Below are 15733 nucleotides of genomic sequence, written 5' to 3'. Positions count from 1 at the left end.
CCACTGCCTCTCGGGCTCCGCCGCCTCGCGGGGATGAAGCACGGGCCGTGAAGATGGAGGTGACCTGCCTTCTACTTCTGGCGCTGATCCCCTTCCACTGCCGGGGACAAGGAGTCTACGGTAAGAGCCCGCGTCCGGCTGAAAGCCGGTTCAGCCCCGCGCGGAAACTTTGCAAGAGGCGCAAAGTGCGCGCTGCGCGGGTTTGGTGGGTACCCCGGCTCGGACTCTGGAGTGGATGCCCGGGTCCCCGCCCTTTTCCAGAGCGCGAGGAAATCGAGCTAGCTGCTTCAGCTCACGGAGGCAGGTCGTAGGGTCTGGCGTTAAGCCGGGGATGCCAGGGGGAGGTAGTATCCACTTTTCCAAACCCTGCCTGGGGCGGGAATGAATCGGAAGCCTTAAGAGCATCCAGTTGGCCTCGGAGACCCTGACAGACCGCACACTGGGGACTGAGAAAGCGACTTGCACCGAAATCTTGTCCCACCCTAACTCGGCCTCTGGAGTGGAAGCCAAGCGCTGCACGATCTGGAGTTGCGCGCGGCTTGCGGGCGAGCCTGGTTGCCAGCTCCGCGGCCCGGCGGCGGGCTCGCCTTCCCAGCTCTCTCGCTGGGCTTCGCTTCTTGACAGCCCAAGCGGATGCAGGCATCCCCTAGATTCGGCTCCCAAGATGCCAAGATCCCTTCTCGGACCTCTTCTGAGCCGGTTAGTTCTTCCCGTCCCCGGTTCTCAGCTACAAAACCCCAGCTCCACCTTCCTTTTCCCTGCGCGCACACAGACATTCAGCCACGGTCCCCGGGAAAGCAAACACTGCACGCGCCCGTCAGGTGACGTGTCCAAACTCTGCCTCCTGCCCACGCAGCTTTGCTCCCGCGTCCGCACGCCCGGCTCTCAGACTCCAAGGGAACTCTGGTTACCCGCTTCTCCCTTCTCTCTCATGGGTTTTCCGGGGGAAAGATCCTGCGAGCCGGCATCATCCATTCAGTGTCCCAAGGGCTCATCCCTCTCAGGAACCCTCCGTCTGAGTTCTAACAGCCGGTAATGCCCTGACCCGCAGCACAAAAAGTCTTTGGGGCCCGGTGGCCTTACCGTGCCTTCTCCTGACTGCAGGGTGGTCTGTGTGGGTCAGTTTTTTAATGCGGTGTAGCTGGGGTGGGGATGATTCTCTTTCTTTAGGGTGGATCAGGAGAGGGTTTGAGCTGTTCTGGGGAGGGGGTGGTAGCTGAGGTATTGTCCCCTCAGTTGCCATCCTCAAGTGCAGATGCTAAATGGCTCTTTCTTGGGATGCCTGGCAAGAAGGAGGGGTATCCTGGGGGGTGGGGCGGGTATCTGTGAGGTGACATCTTCCTGGCCCTACACAGCTAGCTAGCTTGGGTTTAATTCCCCAGGGAGGCTGGCTCAGGCATCTGGCCAAACTCTTCTTCTTAATTAGTTTGTGTGTTTCTTACTGCCTGGCCCTTTACATAGGCCAGAAAGGGGAAGAAGAGAGAAGAATGCAGCAGGGACTGAGAAAGGCTGGGCTGTGGAGAGGAGGCCACTGAGCGGGTTCCAGAGGCCTCGGCCTCCCCGGGGCAGGGGAAGATATCCGGGTGTACTGAGCGGGTCCTGTTTCTTTTTTTCTCCTCGAGATTTCTCTACAGCTTCACTGCCTCCTTAAGAGGTGACCTCAGGAGGCACCAGCCAAGGCCTCTGCCTTCTCACCACGCCCAGGGGCTCTGGAGAGTGATGGGGAGCCCTCCGCCTCTGCTGCTGTTCTCTGCGCTGCTCTTCCCTCTCCGTGCCCTTGGGCAGATCTGGCAGGCTCATCTCCTGGCCGTCCGTCTCCTCCATCCCCTCTAGCTTCTTCACCCTTCTCCAGGGCTGCATGAGACCCATCTTGAAGAGGCTCTCGTGAGCCTAGCCTGGAAACCCCAGCCATGAGGGCAAGGGGTGGGGCAGTGGTCTCTGTGGACCCTCACTCATAGGACTCTGGGGCCAGGATTTAGCCATTGCCTTATAAGTCCCCCTTTCACTGTATTTTCTCCACTCCCTCGTGTGCCTGGGTTCTAGCTGCTCTCAGAGCAAATCAAGGTGGGCTTGGTGCACTGGGGCAAACCTGGAGCTCTTGGGTGACATTCTTTCCACTTGCCCTTTGAAAGTTTACCTCCAAGGAAGTCTGGAGCCTCTGGGGAATTGCAGGGTGGAAAGCCTTAATCGGGGTGGATGGAGAGAATGGAAGATCTAGTGTGAGGAGAAGGATGGCAAGAGGCTATGATGCTGGAAATTTGGCCAGCTCTAGCAGAAGGGACAACTACTCTATCACTGGGTCTGGGTTAAGAAACAGTATGGAGAGCTAGTTCTTCTGCGCCCCGCCCCCAACTCCAAAGGAGGTGAGAAAAGAGTAAGAGTGTGGGGGTGAGAGATGGTCACTCATGCCCATCCATCACTGTATGTAGGCACCCAGCGTTGTGCCTGGCACGGGCAAATATTTGTTGTGTGAATGAAGGGCCATTGTTGGGAGGAAGTTGAGGAAATGCTTCTTGAAATTCTTTCTCCCCTAGAAGTCTGTCCAGGATGGTTTTTAGCAGGGTAGTGGGGGCTCTTTGAGAGTCTCTGCTTAGGGTGAGTCATGGAGTCCTAGGCTGGCAGCCAGAGGGCACCTTAGCTGCCATGGCAGTGAGCGGGGAGGCAGAAGCTTTTACTCAAGGCACAAAAGATAAAAGTGTGCCTGGACAAGGGAGTCCCTGCATCTTCACAGCCTGTGTGGCTAAGGGAGTGGCAGATTAACATGGAAGCTGAACTGAGAAGAGGGAGGAAGAACAGGACATGGAAGGTAAAGCCATCAGTATCTTGCCTGGGCTGTGGCTCTGTGCTGAGGCTGGTAGGAAGAAGGTGCCTGGAGCTCTATGCCCAGCTTCCCTCAGAGTGTCCACTTGTTGGCTCTGAGGTCCACTGTCCACAATAGGGTTGGGGAGGTGCTCTCAGTCTGGTCAGGTGGCTTTGCTCTTGGGAGCACAGATGCTACGGCAGCTGAGTACTGGAGCAGATGGTGCATTTGGAGCTGGTCTCCTCTTCCCTCCCGCCTCCCAATCTCCTGGGCCAGTTTGTTGTGCTCCGGGGTGTATCTTGTAATCTGCTTTCTGGCATGCCAGGGGGAGGTGGGCTGGCCACAGAGACCTTGTTCTGGGGCAAAGACAGTAGCCAGGTGATGGGGGAGAAGTGTCCTGTGTGTGGTTAGCATCAGAGAACACCCTCTCATCCACTCTGGCTTCCTCTCTTCCTCCCATAGCTGCTGGACTTCTAGCCAGCAGCAGGTCAGTGGGACTCCTCTCCCTTTCAAAAACACAACAAACCCCTGGATTATTTAATATGCAGGAGTGGGAATTGACATTATCCTTAAGACAGGTTGTTTGCAACTTACTGGTGGAAGTCAAAATATTTCACTAAAGGTGTCATCAGAAACTACTATCCTATGCTAATTTTTGTGGGAACATGAAGACAGATGTTGAATAATTTGACAAGAGCAACATAGCTTACAGAATTATCACCAAGTCAGGTTTTTCCCCTCCTCTCAGGGGTGTGGAAAGGGAATTTGAGGAGGTGTGTCTCCCAGTGCCATCTTCTGGGTGTTGATCTGGGTGTGGGCACCCGTGCGAGTTTTCACTGACATTTCTACCCCATGCCTTGAAACTGCCTGCCCGCTGGCGAAGGAAGTCATAGCATATGAAAACTCTGGCCTCCCAGGGCAAGCGGAAGGCTTGGGGTTTTCTAAGTATCCTTGAGAAGGTCCCTGCCTCTTGTCCCTTCTTCCTTCTCAATTGTGGAAACTACATGAGGGAGAAAGAGGACCTTGTGTTCACAAATCCAGGCTGTTTTGTTTGCTTCGTCAGCATTATCTGCACCCCCACCTCCCACCCTCCAAGTTTAAGTTGGCCCCTCAACTGGTCTGAGGGCTCCTAGGCCTCATTTCAGGCAGGAGAGTCCCCCCTTCAGGTCAAGATCCACACGACGTCCCACCCTATGCTGCAGGCTGCAAATCTGTGCTTCCTGCCTGGAAGGGGGCTCTGGGAAATGGGGGTGGTTAGAGAGGAGGAGTTTGTTTATTAGCTGGGAAAGCACCTCTTCGAGGGGCTGGCTGCGGACATGCTGAGGGCCTCCTTGTAATTGGCCAGACCTGACTGTGAGCTGCTGGGGCCAGGGTGGCAAAGCCTCATTTAGAGCCTGGTATTAGCTCTGCTTTGCTGAAACATGGAGGGACGGGGCGGGGGGCTCCACAGGGAGAATGGAGGGAGCTAATCACAGCCGCCAAGGCCGGCAAATGAATGATGCAGGAAATCAATACCTGGGGGCGGGAGTGGAAATCCGGGCAGTGGTAGCGGCCACTGCTTCTCCCCAGCTGCCCAGGAGGCACGGGCAGGACTGGGAGGAGTGAGACAGCCAGGAGTGTGAGGCCCTCCTCTCCCCCATATCCTCCCCGACCCTGCTCCCTTCCATCTTCCTCTCCCCTACTCTTACCTGTTATCTCCTGGTGGCTGGGTTCACGGAGGTTGGGCCAGGAATGCCCCATCAGGCAAAAACATGGAAACTGGGAGATGGGACCTTGGGTCTCTCATTCCTGGATGAGCCCTCCCCGACTCTGGCCTGCCTCTGGACTCTGGGGCCTGACAAGGGCCCAGGGGCCCAGGGACCCTGCCCTGTGCCACTGGCACTGCCGCTCCAGATGTGGCCAGCAGGGGGAGGGCTTGGCCATCACATTGCTTCTTGCCTTTCCTGGGCTCCCTTGGCCTCAAGCCTCCCAGTAGGATGAGAGTTATTCTAATTACTTAGCCTCTGGCCCATGGGGGCTCCGTAGGGCCTTCTGAAGCTCCAGACTGCCCCCACTAGCTCCGGTGTTCCCACCCTAGCATCCAGGGCATTTGCCTTTGGTCAGAGCCACACTTCCGACACCCTGGGTTGGAGGAGAGCTTCCTGGTGGGGCTTGGCTGGCTTGGTTCCTGACCCTTGGGGCTGTGTGCAGAGCAGGGGCTTATACTGTGGCAGAACTGCCTCTTTGAGAACCTGAGTATGGCCCCTCTTCTGCATCTTCCTCCCCACAGTCAGAAGACCCTGCTGGGCACTGGTACTGGGTGTTAAAGGGCCCCTGTTACATTTAGATGCTGATACGGAAGGCAAGAGCAATGCCTAACTCAAAGGAGTGAACCTTTTTTTCTTAATGCAATCTCCCTTTCCCCATGCCTATGAGTAACACGTGTTTTCTGCAAAAACAATCAGAGAAAACATAAAAGTATAAGGAAGAAAGTAAAATTCACTTGACATCTTGCACTGCATTCGATGATGATTCTTTCGGGCATCTTCTTGTGCAAAGAGGACTGCACTTTTTTTCCATTTAGCCTCATCAGGTCTTCGTCGTGGCACGTGGGATCTTCTGTTGTGGTGCGTGTGCTCAGTAGTTGCAGCGTTTGAGCTTAGTTGCTTCACGGCATGTGGGATCTTAGTTTCCTGGACAGGGATGGAACCTGTGTCCCCTGCATTGCAAGGCAGATTCTTAACCACTAGACTACCAGGGAAGTCCTAGGAATGAATATTTTAGGGAGAATTGTTGGTTATAACAACAACATCTTATAGGTGTGTAAGTGCCACGTGCATTAACAAGCATTTTCACACCTCTGCCTGCTTTGGTTCCATAACATTCTGAGAGGTCAGAACAGTGGGTCCTATGGTCCCCATTTAGTAGATGAGGGAACCAAGGTTGTAGGAATGTAAGGATTTGCTCAAGGTCATACAGCTGGTAGGAAGTGGCTTGGAGACTCAATCCCAGTGGGCCTTCTGATTTGGAAGTAGGAAAACATGGTGTCCATCTCCTGTGTGCTCAGTCGCTCAGTCGTGTCCAACTCTTTGTGACCCTGTGGACTGTAGCCTGCCAGGGTTCTCTGTCCATGGGGTTTCCGAGTAAGAACACTGGAGTGGGTTGCCATGCCCTCCTCCAGGGGATCTTCCCCACCCAGGGATCGAACCTGCATCTCTATCTCTCTCTCATCCATCAGCAGGTGGATTCTTAACCACTAGTGCCACCTGGAATGCCCGGTGTGCCTCTCACTATCCATTAAATTACTGAGTACCTCCCTGATTAAGGCCCTGTTCTGAGCATCGACAGGGCTACTGAGATAAATAAGATGCAGGCTCTGCCCTCAAAGAGAAGGAGAGATGAATCACATACAAGATGGTGGTTCCTGGAAGATCTTGATAAATGCCATGTGGCAAGGGCAGATAAAGGGCTGTGGGAATTCCAAGGGGGAGGAAATTACTTCCAAAGCCTTTTAGAGGAGGGGGCATTTGAGCTGGCTTTGACAAATAGAAGTAAGGAGCCAGAAGGGCATCCCAGGCGGACAGCTTATTATGGCAGAGGCAAGGAGGATGTGTATGTGTTGGGGGCGGAGGGGAGTAGTGAGTCATTCATTTGGGCTGGAACGTAAGTTGAAAGGGAGTCAGGGCAGTGAGAGTTGGAGCAGTAAAGGAAAAGTAATAAAAATTGCTAACATTAACTTCCCAGGATGAGATCAGGAATATGTATTGTCTGCTTTAATCCTTATTACAATCCCTTAAGAGAGAGTAATTCATCAGCCCATTTTATCAAAGAGTAAACTGAGGGATCAGAAGGGTGGGTTTACTTGTCCAAGTGGCAGAGCTGGGCTTGAACCCAGATTTGCTGATTATAAGACCTGTGCCTAGAGGCAGTAGGCTGGACTCTTGGGTTTGGGAGATAGTATCGGGAGGGTCTTGAGCAGGTGAATGGGGTAATATGACCAGGGAGCTCATATTAGGCTGGGTAGCCCTGCAGCTGTGTGTTTTGAGGAGGCTAAGGTTAAGAGGAGGAAGACTGGTCAGGAGATGTGGCAGTTGTCTGGCGAGGTTGTAATGAGAGCTTGATCCAGGGTTGGGGCTGTGAGAATGGACAGGAAGGAGTCAGTATAAGAACTGCTGTCAGTTGACACACATTTGAGTTTGGCTCTTTGTGGAGCACCTGTGAATTTGGTGAAAGAAACACGCTCTTGTTGTCCTAGAGTTGAAGTTCAAGTTGAAGGGAGACAGGCAGTAAAGAAGTCAGTGAATAAGTATATAATGCATTCTCTGGTGATGAATTCTACACAAAAGGGCAAAGCAGCCAAGTTCAAGTTCATATACATTAATTAGGAGTAGGGGTGCTCCCGGAGTGGGTCTCCCCTCCCTGAGCAGAGACCTGAAAATGCCCGAAGGAGGAAGTCCCACAGACATCTGTAGGAAGTGTGATCCAGGCAGGAGAATAGCCAGTGCAAAGGCCCTGGGGTAGAAACATGCCTGGACTGTTTAGTGACAATGGGGAGTCCAGTGTGGCTGCAGTGGAGTGAGCCATGGGGAGTAGCAGGTGGGATTAGAGAGTTAATGGGGCCAGACTGTTTGCAGCCATGCAGGCTATAGAAGGTCTTTGGGTTTTATTCTGAGAGAAGTGGGAGCCCTGGGAGGATTTTGAACAGAGGAGGGACATGAATTGACACCTTTTTAATAGAATCTCTCTGGCCACCATGTAGAGACTAGACTGTAGGGGGTTGGGGATGGGGGTGGGGGACGGATCCGGTAGAGACTGTTACAAAAGGCGAGAAGTGAGATTGCCCATCACTAGGTCCTGACAGTGTTTCAGAGCTCGGACAAGGGATAGGAGCTGTTTGGAGTTGGGAAGCTTGGTACACAATGGCAATGAGATAGAACAAAGACCACAGGAAGTCAGACAGGTTTGGCGCAGTGGAGTAAAGTAGTTCAACAACGGGACTTCTGGTAAGGAATCCGGGTTTGAACCAGCTGCAGGAGTCTGAGAAATTACATCTGCTTTCAAAGCTGTGGCTTTACTGCTTGTCAGATGGGTTTGTGATAAGCATGTGATGAGCCATACCTGGGAAGCCCCAACTGTGCTGGGCACTTAGCAAGTCCTCTGTGAATAGTTTCTTTTTTTTTTTTTTTAAGTCTTCATTGAATTTGTTACAATATTGCTTCTGTTTTATGTTTTGGTGTTTTGGCCCCGAGGCATGTGGGATCTTAGCTTCCTTACCAGGGATGGAACCCGTACCCCCTGCAGTGGAAGGTGGTCTTAACCACTGGATTTCCAGGGACGTCCCCTCAGGGAACAGCTTTATTTGAATGACGGTGTCGGTACAGTTTTGAACTTCATGCGATTCTGGCACTGGGATGTCTGGGAGAGATGTTGATGGAGCAGGTGGACGTGGTGGGGGGTGCTCGCTCAGGAGGGAGACATCTGTTCTGAGAGATGGACTCGCATATCTGGATTTATGTCCACACAACAATGTGGGCTGAGACCACGAGGTGGGAGGAAATTGCCAAGGAAGCGTCCAGCAGAAACTAACACAACACTGTAAAGCAACTACACTCCAGTAAACATTTTCTAAAAAATGGCCAACGAAGACAGGATAGACTGAGAGAGGAGACTGGGCTAAGACCAGTGCCCTGGAGGGCCGGGGAGGAGAAGGTGGAGACAGACCAGGTGGCCCCAGGGAGGTAGGAGGAGACTCGAGAGAGGACGGGAATCAGAAAGCCAGGGAAGGGATGGAGTCCAGGGGAGAAACGGCCATTTGAGATGGGAGAGGAGCTGGAGTAAGGGCCATCTGGGGACTGGGAAGTTGGTGGGGAGGCGGCTGAAGCATAGAGTGGGGTGTTCGAGGGCCAGTGGGAGCCCCCCGGGGATTTCTGATTCGGCGGGTCCGAGGCTGAGCAGAGATAATGCATTTCCAACAAACTCCTGGGGAATGCCGGTGCGGCTGGCTCACGGGTTGCTGTTTGAGCAGCACGAGTAGGCAGGAGAGAGGAGTGGACTCAGGTGGGACGACTTGGGTCGGCAGGTCAGGGGGCAGCTCACTGAGGGCCCCTGACCCAGGCGTCTTGCCTTTCTGAGCTCAGCTTCCTTATCTGGAAGGCTGGTTCAGGCACACCCACCTCTTGGGATTGCAGAGGAGCCGAGAGGGATAGCACTTTGTAAACTCTGAGGCGCACTATGAGGACTCTGTTTCACGAGAGCAGAGGGCTGGTGGGCAGATGGTAGGGAGCCCCGGGTGTGGGCGGCGTATGGAAGCAGGAGTTGCAGGCCACAGCCCAGGGAGGTCTGGAACCCCAGTTTCCCTCGCCAGGCTGGGCCTTCTGCCCATGAGAAGCTGGAGCTGCAGTGGAAGGGGGAGGTGACCTCTGTGGGGGAAAGGGTGACATGTGTGGGCCTGGAGTTGCTGCTGGGCTGGCCTTGGAGATTCCACCCCAGGCTCTTCTTGGTTCCTTTCCAGTCCCAGACACTCAGACGAGATTGACTTTGATGATCTGGAGGGTTGGAAGCTGTGCAGAGAAGTGGTTCTCAGCCCGGGCAGCCTGTCAGAACCACCTGGAGAGCTTTTTCAACAACAGATGCCTGGCTCCGCCCCCAGACCTGAATCAGAAACTCCACAGGTGGCATCAAGGCAGCTGTGGTCAGAAGAGCCTTCCAGTTGATTTCTGGGCACAGCTGGTGTGGACAGCGCATCTGAATGCGTCAGGCCCAAGCAGATGCCTTCTCCCTTGAGTTTTCTGAGGGCATCTCTGCGTTTTCCAGGTCACCGTCCAAGCTTTGTTTTTACCATGATCATCTGGACACTCAGGTCTTAAAAAAAAAAAAAAAAAACTCACTATTTTTTAAATGATGAACCACGGGACTTTCTAGTTTTGTGGTTCTAACTGGAGCATCCAGGTCAGGAGCCTAGGAGACTGGACTCTCTTGCCCTTCTCTGACCAGGGATTTTCCAGTCTCCAACCTAGAGAGACCCTAAGAAACTGCTCCAGGAATGTCATTTTCAGTGATTTTCAATAGGCAAATTATGTTACCTTTTGGAAATGTGGTCTTTTTGTTCATTGTCTTCTCATTTTAGAGAAAATGAAAATTTCAGAGCTGGACCACATTGCAGCAGTTCAATGTAAAGCAAGCGGATATTGAATGAGTATCTGCTGAGTATCTGGAGGGGCGGTCGGCGCTGTGGCTGCAGGAGTGAAGGACACCTGCCCTCAGGAGCTCACAGTGCAGCAGGAGAATGGAGTCTTTCCCAGCGTCCTCACCTTACAGTTGGAAAAGCTGAGGCTTAGCTCAAGGGACTTGCCCAAGGCCCAGCAGTTAGCAGGTAGTGGAGTCAGGATTTGAACTCAAGGCTGCCCAATGCCAAGTCTCATGCTTGCCTGAGTGTGACCTTCCTGAGGGCAAGAACTGACCATTGTTTTGTTCCCCAGATTGTACTGTGGGTGATGGGGTGCTGATGAGGACCCTCTGTCCTATTGTTGTTGTTGTTGAGTCACTCATTTGTGTCTGACTCTTTGCAGCCCCGTGGACTGCAGCATACCAGCTCCCAGAGCTTGCTCAAACTCATGTCCATTGAGTCGGTGATGCCATCCAGCCATTTCATTCTCTGTCATCTCCGTCTCCTCCTGCCCTCAATCTTTCCCAGCATCAGGGTCTTTTCCAATGAGTCAGCTCTTCTCATTCAGTGGCCAAAGTATTGGAGCTTCAGTTTCAGCAGCAGTCTTTCCAATGAATATTCAGGATTGATTTCTTTTAGGATTGACTAGTTTGATCTTCTTGCAGTCCAAGGGACTCTCAAGAGTCTTCTCTTGTCCTATACCAGTTAGGAATCACATTCTAAAGACTTCCCTGGCGGTCCAGTGGTTAAGACTCTGCCTTCCAGTACAGGAGGAGCGGGTTTGATACCTGGTTGGAGAACTAAGATCCCACATGCTGTGCTGTGAGGCCAAAAAAAAAAAAAGGAGTCACATTTTGTTGCCAGAACCAAAGAACTGACTACAGAGTCTCAAAGAAATTAAAGCGACTTTCTTAAGTCTAGAAGTAGGCTATGCACGGCTGTACTGGTGGCTCCTTGCTCACTAGAGATCCAGGTCCCTTTCATCCTGCTCTTCTGATCTCCTTACAGTGGTGCTTCTCAAACCCCCTGCATATTAGAATTACCTGGAAATGTTTAAAAAAAAAAAAAAAAGCGTTTAGGTCATATATCAAATAAATCAGAATGTCTGGGAGTGAGAACCAGGGATCAGCATTTTAAAAAAAATCCCCAGGTGATTCTGATGTGCAGCAAAGTTCGGGAACCCTTGCCTTAGAGCACTTTGCCTCAAAGTCACCAAAGGGCTGCTAGGGCTCAGCCGTCATGACACATTCCAGACAGGAAGAAGGAAGGAACACTTACAAGGGCGAGTCATTTACCCAGTCAGAAAAGTTGAGTCAGCTTTTCCAGGAGCCCCCTTCCAATGATGTCTGCTTACATCTTACTGGCCCTTCTAGGGGGAGGGAGGCTGAGAAATACAGCCTTTTAGATGGATTCTCACCTAAGAGAATGTCAGGGTTTATTTAGATAGAAGGGGAGAATGAAAGCTGGGTACGTAATGAGCAGTCTTTACCACAAATCCCCACCTCGGAATCAGCTGGTGTTTCTTGAAATGAGCAGATTTAGATGGATGTGAACATCTGTTCCTCTCCCCACCTCCCTGGACCCTGCCAGCCTAGTTCAGGTGGGTGGGCGGGTGGGGGGCTCTTGCTGCTCTGAGGATGCCCAAAAGGAACCTTAGAGAAGATGAAGCCAGGGCAAGGAGGAGGCTTGCTAGCGCCCCCCACCCGACATTCCTATGAGGCCCAGCTGCCCATCTGCTAGTGCTTGTCTCCTCCTCCTCACCCCAACTGCACTGTTCATTTATCCTTCTGTGAGGGTGTTCATTTCCCCTGGTTGGTACCTCTCTCCTCTAGCAGGTGGGTCCTCTCAGTCCCAGCTGCAGGAGAGCTCTGTGGACCCTTCTTATTCAAGGGGGCAAGAAACGGAGGGACTCTTCTAGAAGCTATGATCTACCGCATCTTTCTGCCTCTCAGTAGGCCCCACACCCACCTGAGCCAGGGCCACCCCACCACTGTTTGCTCAATGCCTGGTCCTTTGTAGGAAAGTTCTTCTGATTGTCTAACCTTCTTTCAACTTGCTGTAGTATAACATCTTATCAGAAAGTTTCAGGTGACTTCCTTTGGTGGTCCAGTCCCTTGGGATTCCATGCTTCTAAGGCAGGGGGCCTGGTTTCGATCCCTGGTTAGGGAAGTAGATCCCACATGCTGCAATTAAAGATCTAGCACAGTCAAATAAATAAATATGAAAGATTCAGGAGCTGAGGTCTTTGAACTGAACTTGAATATCTCCTTGGCTCTGAGACTTTCCCTCTGTAATTCTTAAGAAACTCTAAATGAAGGTACTTCTCCCACCTCTGAGAGGGACATCGGGAGGGTAGAGGTGAGGAGGGAGTTCAATTCTGGTGGCTTCCTCTACCTGGGTTTGGCTCTGGTGTTCCAGTAAAATGCGGGGAGCCCTTGATCCCCTGGAGAAGAGAATGGCAACCCACTCCAGTATTCTGGCCTGGAGAATTCCACGGACTGTATAGCCCATGGGGCCGCAAAGAGTTGGACACGACTGAGTGACTTTCACTTGGGGAGGCCAGTTTATCTCCAGCAAAAGACAGAAGCCATGGGGAACACATGTATACCTGTGGTGGATTAATTTTGATATTTGGCAAAACTAATACAATTATGTAAAGTTTAAAAATAAAATTAATTTAAAAAATTAAAAAAAAAAAAAAAGAAGGCAAGCTGAAGGTCTTTGCTGTTGCAAGACCTGGCTTTACTTGCCTTCCTGGAATAAGGGCACACAGTAGACACAGAGAAGGCCAGGAGATGGAGCTTGAGGGTGTGGCAAGAGCTCAGCTGCCAGCTAGTGGTCTTAAGTGACCCAGAGGCACTGGAATGTCAAAGATTCAGTGCAGGAAGAGACTGAGACCAGAGGAGGTGAGGTCAAGGTCACACAGCAACTAGGTGCCAAGACTGAAGGTAAAAGTCATGTCCAGGGACTTTCCAGCTGGGTCTTTCTTATTCTCTATTATTCTGTAGGCTCAGGAAAAGCCAGGACATGACTGCATGGCATTTATAAGCCCAGTTCATACCCACATCACTAATAAAGCTCCCCTCATCCCTGTAAACTACATGTCATTCCTGGGCCTCACTGCCTTGGGACTACAGGATCTGGGGCTCGCTCTGAGTCCAGGCCTCCTGTTTGGATGTTAGAGTCCTTTAATGAGGTGTCAGGGAGGCCCTAGGAGGCCCCACTCCTTGTGGGTGGAGGAGGCAGTCATCTTGGTAGATGAGCTGGAGGTTGCTACCAATCTCCACCAGGCCCCACATCTCTGTCACATGGCCTAAGTTCTATCTTAAAGTCATTATTCATGTTAGCTGATGGAAACACAGTCACTGTTTCCAGAAGGTTGCCCTGAGAGTGCCAAGCATCTTTCAAGCCTTTTTCCAGTGATCCAGGTTGGTTGATCACATGAGTTAAATCTTGAAGCCTTGGGATTCAGGAAAGGAGGTTTCCAAGGAAGAGACAGGTGAGGTAAGGGAGTGTGGTAGGGTATTTGGTGTGTGTTCGTGTGTGTGTGTCTTAAGCAACATGAGAGCCTTAGGTACAGCCATGTGAGAGGTTTAATAGTGGACACCATGATGGTCATAATTGGTTTGGACTCATAGTCTTAGCTTCAGTTCCCCAAAAGCGATCTTGAGACAAGGAGCCAAGTGCGGGTGGTTTATTTGGAAGATGAGCCCAGGAATCTCTGATAGAGGAATGGGGATGAGAGACAGGGACATAAAGCAACCAATGGAAGGTGCGTTGTCAAGCCAGTCACCACCGTGTCCCTTTGGGGCCCTCTGGGACACTGTGTAAAACACACTTAAGAGTCATCCCACCGTGGGGATGTGGGAGCTGGGGCCTGAACACACTAATTTCCATCTGTCGTTGGGAGGGCTGCCCCAGGGGGTGTTAATTTCCTGGTACTCGGCCCACTGCGCATGCACACGCTGGCAGTGTGAGCTCTGAAGCTCACACTGAGAGGAGCAGGTGCTGGCTGTCGTGCGCTGCAATGGTCAGGGGAGGGAATACGGGAGAAGAGGGGATATGGGTGACAGAGGACGAGATGCTTGGATGGCATCACCGACTCAATGGACGTGAGTTTGAGCAAACTCTGGGAGATGGTGAAGGACAGGGAAGCCTGGTGTGCTGCAGTGCATGGGGTAGCAAAGTGTCAGACACAACTGAGAGACTGGACAACAACAGTTGGCAGGGGGCACCTACAGCCTGTACTGCCTCCTGGCTGAGCCATCAGTCTTGCTTTTTCAGATCCAGCCTGCTTTGCTGAACTCTTTGTTCTTAGAACTTGTCTTCTGTATGAATCATCTCCAAATGCAGTCTGAAAACACTCTCCTGTGGCCATGAGCTCCGTGAGCTGCTCATTTGCTTTCTAGGATCCTGGGAACAGAACCTCTAGCACGTCGATTTCCCCAAGACCTTCCTGATAGAATCCAGACTCTCCCTAAAGGATTGAGGGGACCTTATAGCGGGGGAGGGCAGGGTGGAGGGTCACTGGGCAGCAACTCAAGAGTCTTATAGGGCCTTTGGGCATGCTACCAGAGGCATGACCATTAGCTTCCCATCTGCTGAATTCAAGACTAAGAAAGAGATAGGAATGATCTCTGAGACTAGAAGACTGCCTCTTTTTTCTGCAGGCAGGATTCAGTGTGGGTAAGAAGGCTGATTGCATTCTGCCTACTCCCCTCTCCAGGCATCACACCTCGTCCTGTGGGCCAGGCTCACCTGCTTCCCTGGATGTCCTGGGGCCTGTGGAGCAGGATCAGAACAACACCTTTGTCCTGTTGTGAATTTCCCTCTGTCTTTCACTGCCAGTGGGGACCTGCGATTAACTAATTAATTAATCAGATGTTTACTGAGCACCTCCTGTGTGCCAGACACTGTTCTAGGTGCTAAGCACACAACACAAAGAGATGATCTAGAATCACAGCCCTGTAGAATCAGAGCCAGGAGGAAACTTAGAACATATGTCATCGTTTGTCAGGAAAGAAACCTGAGGCTGAGAGAGGGCAAGAGAAGTTCTCAAATCACACAGCAAACAGGCAGCCCAGCTTGAGAAATCGTGGAAAGTCAGAGGTAATGAATGTAGAGATCACCTAGCTGAACTGGTCAGCTTTTAGAGACTGAAACCAGTGGTCAGAGGTGAAAGGTCACTCCAAGTTCTCCCTGCCAGTGAATGCAGCCTTTTCTCCCACTTCTATCTCCCAAGTCAGGTTTGGGCTCTAGGTTACTGAGAGGAGTATGTATGTGTGTATCATAGCGTCACATGCCAAGGGCAGCAGGCAGGAGACACAAGAGACTTTCCCCAGATCAAGCCTCCCCACCTCCTTCTGGGGCATTCAGAGGCTGAAGCAAGTCCTCCCCTCCGCCCCTGCCTTTCCCCAGCTTTCTGTACAGCTGTGGCCCCTGGAGTTGCCCACTGGCACAGTGGCCTTGGGCGGTGCTGGGAGAGCTCAGCACTGAGGGAAGCTCTAAAGTGCCGGAAGCACCGACACCGTCTGGCTCATTGCCTCCCTCATTTTCTCGGGAGCTGAGAGCAGGGGCTGTGGGGCTGTCCAGGCGAGGGTGGGCTGCACCCCCTAGTCTCTTTCTGCTCATTCATTGGAGCTGGGACCAGTGAAGGCAGTGGCTCCTTTGGGCTCCCCTTGCAGAATTGTAGAGCCAGGCTGAGGGGTGAGAGGAGTGATTGATGGAGAGCTGTGGTTGCTGGTAGGGATCAGTGTGTGTGTGTGTGTCTGTCTGTCTGTCCATCCATT

General features: G+C 52.1%; 1 protein-coding gene across 1 annotated transcript in view; it reads left to right on the top strand.

Moving 5' to 3' along the window:
* The first annotated feature begins 26 nt into the window (after positions 1-26).
* MDGA1 (MAM domain containing glycosylphosphatidylinositol anchor 1) overlaps positions 27-15733 on the top strand; it is a 97458-nt gene continuing 81751 nt past the window's right edge. The window contains exon 1 of the mRNA XM_010848740.1: positions 27-120. Coding sequence (XP_010847042.1) covers positions 54-120 — 67 coding nt within the window. The 5' untranslated portion in view covers positions 27-53. The remainder of the gene's footprint in view (positions 121-15733) is intronic.

This window comes from Bison bison, unplaced genomic scaffold (assembly GCF_000754665.1).
Source record: "Bison bison bison isolate TAMUID 2011002044 unplaced genomic scaffold, Bison_UMD1.0 scf7180017864270, whole genome shotgun sequence".
NCBI lineage: Eukaryota > Metazoa > Chordata > Mammalia > Artiodactyla > Bovidae > Bison > Bison bison.
Note: the sequence above shows the minus strand (reverse complement) of the source record. Positions and strands in the feature narration are given on the sequence as shown.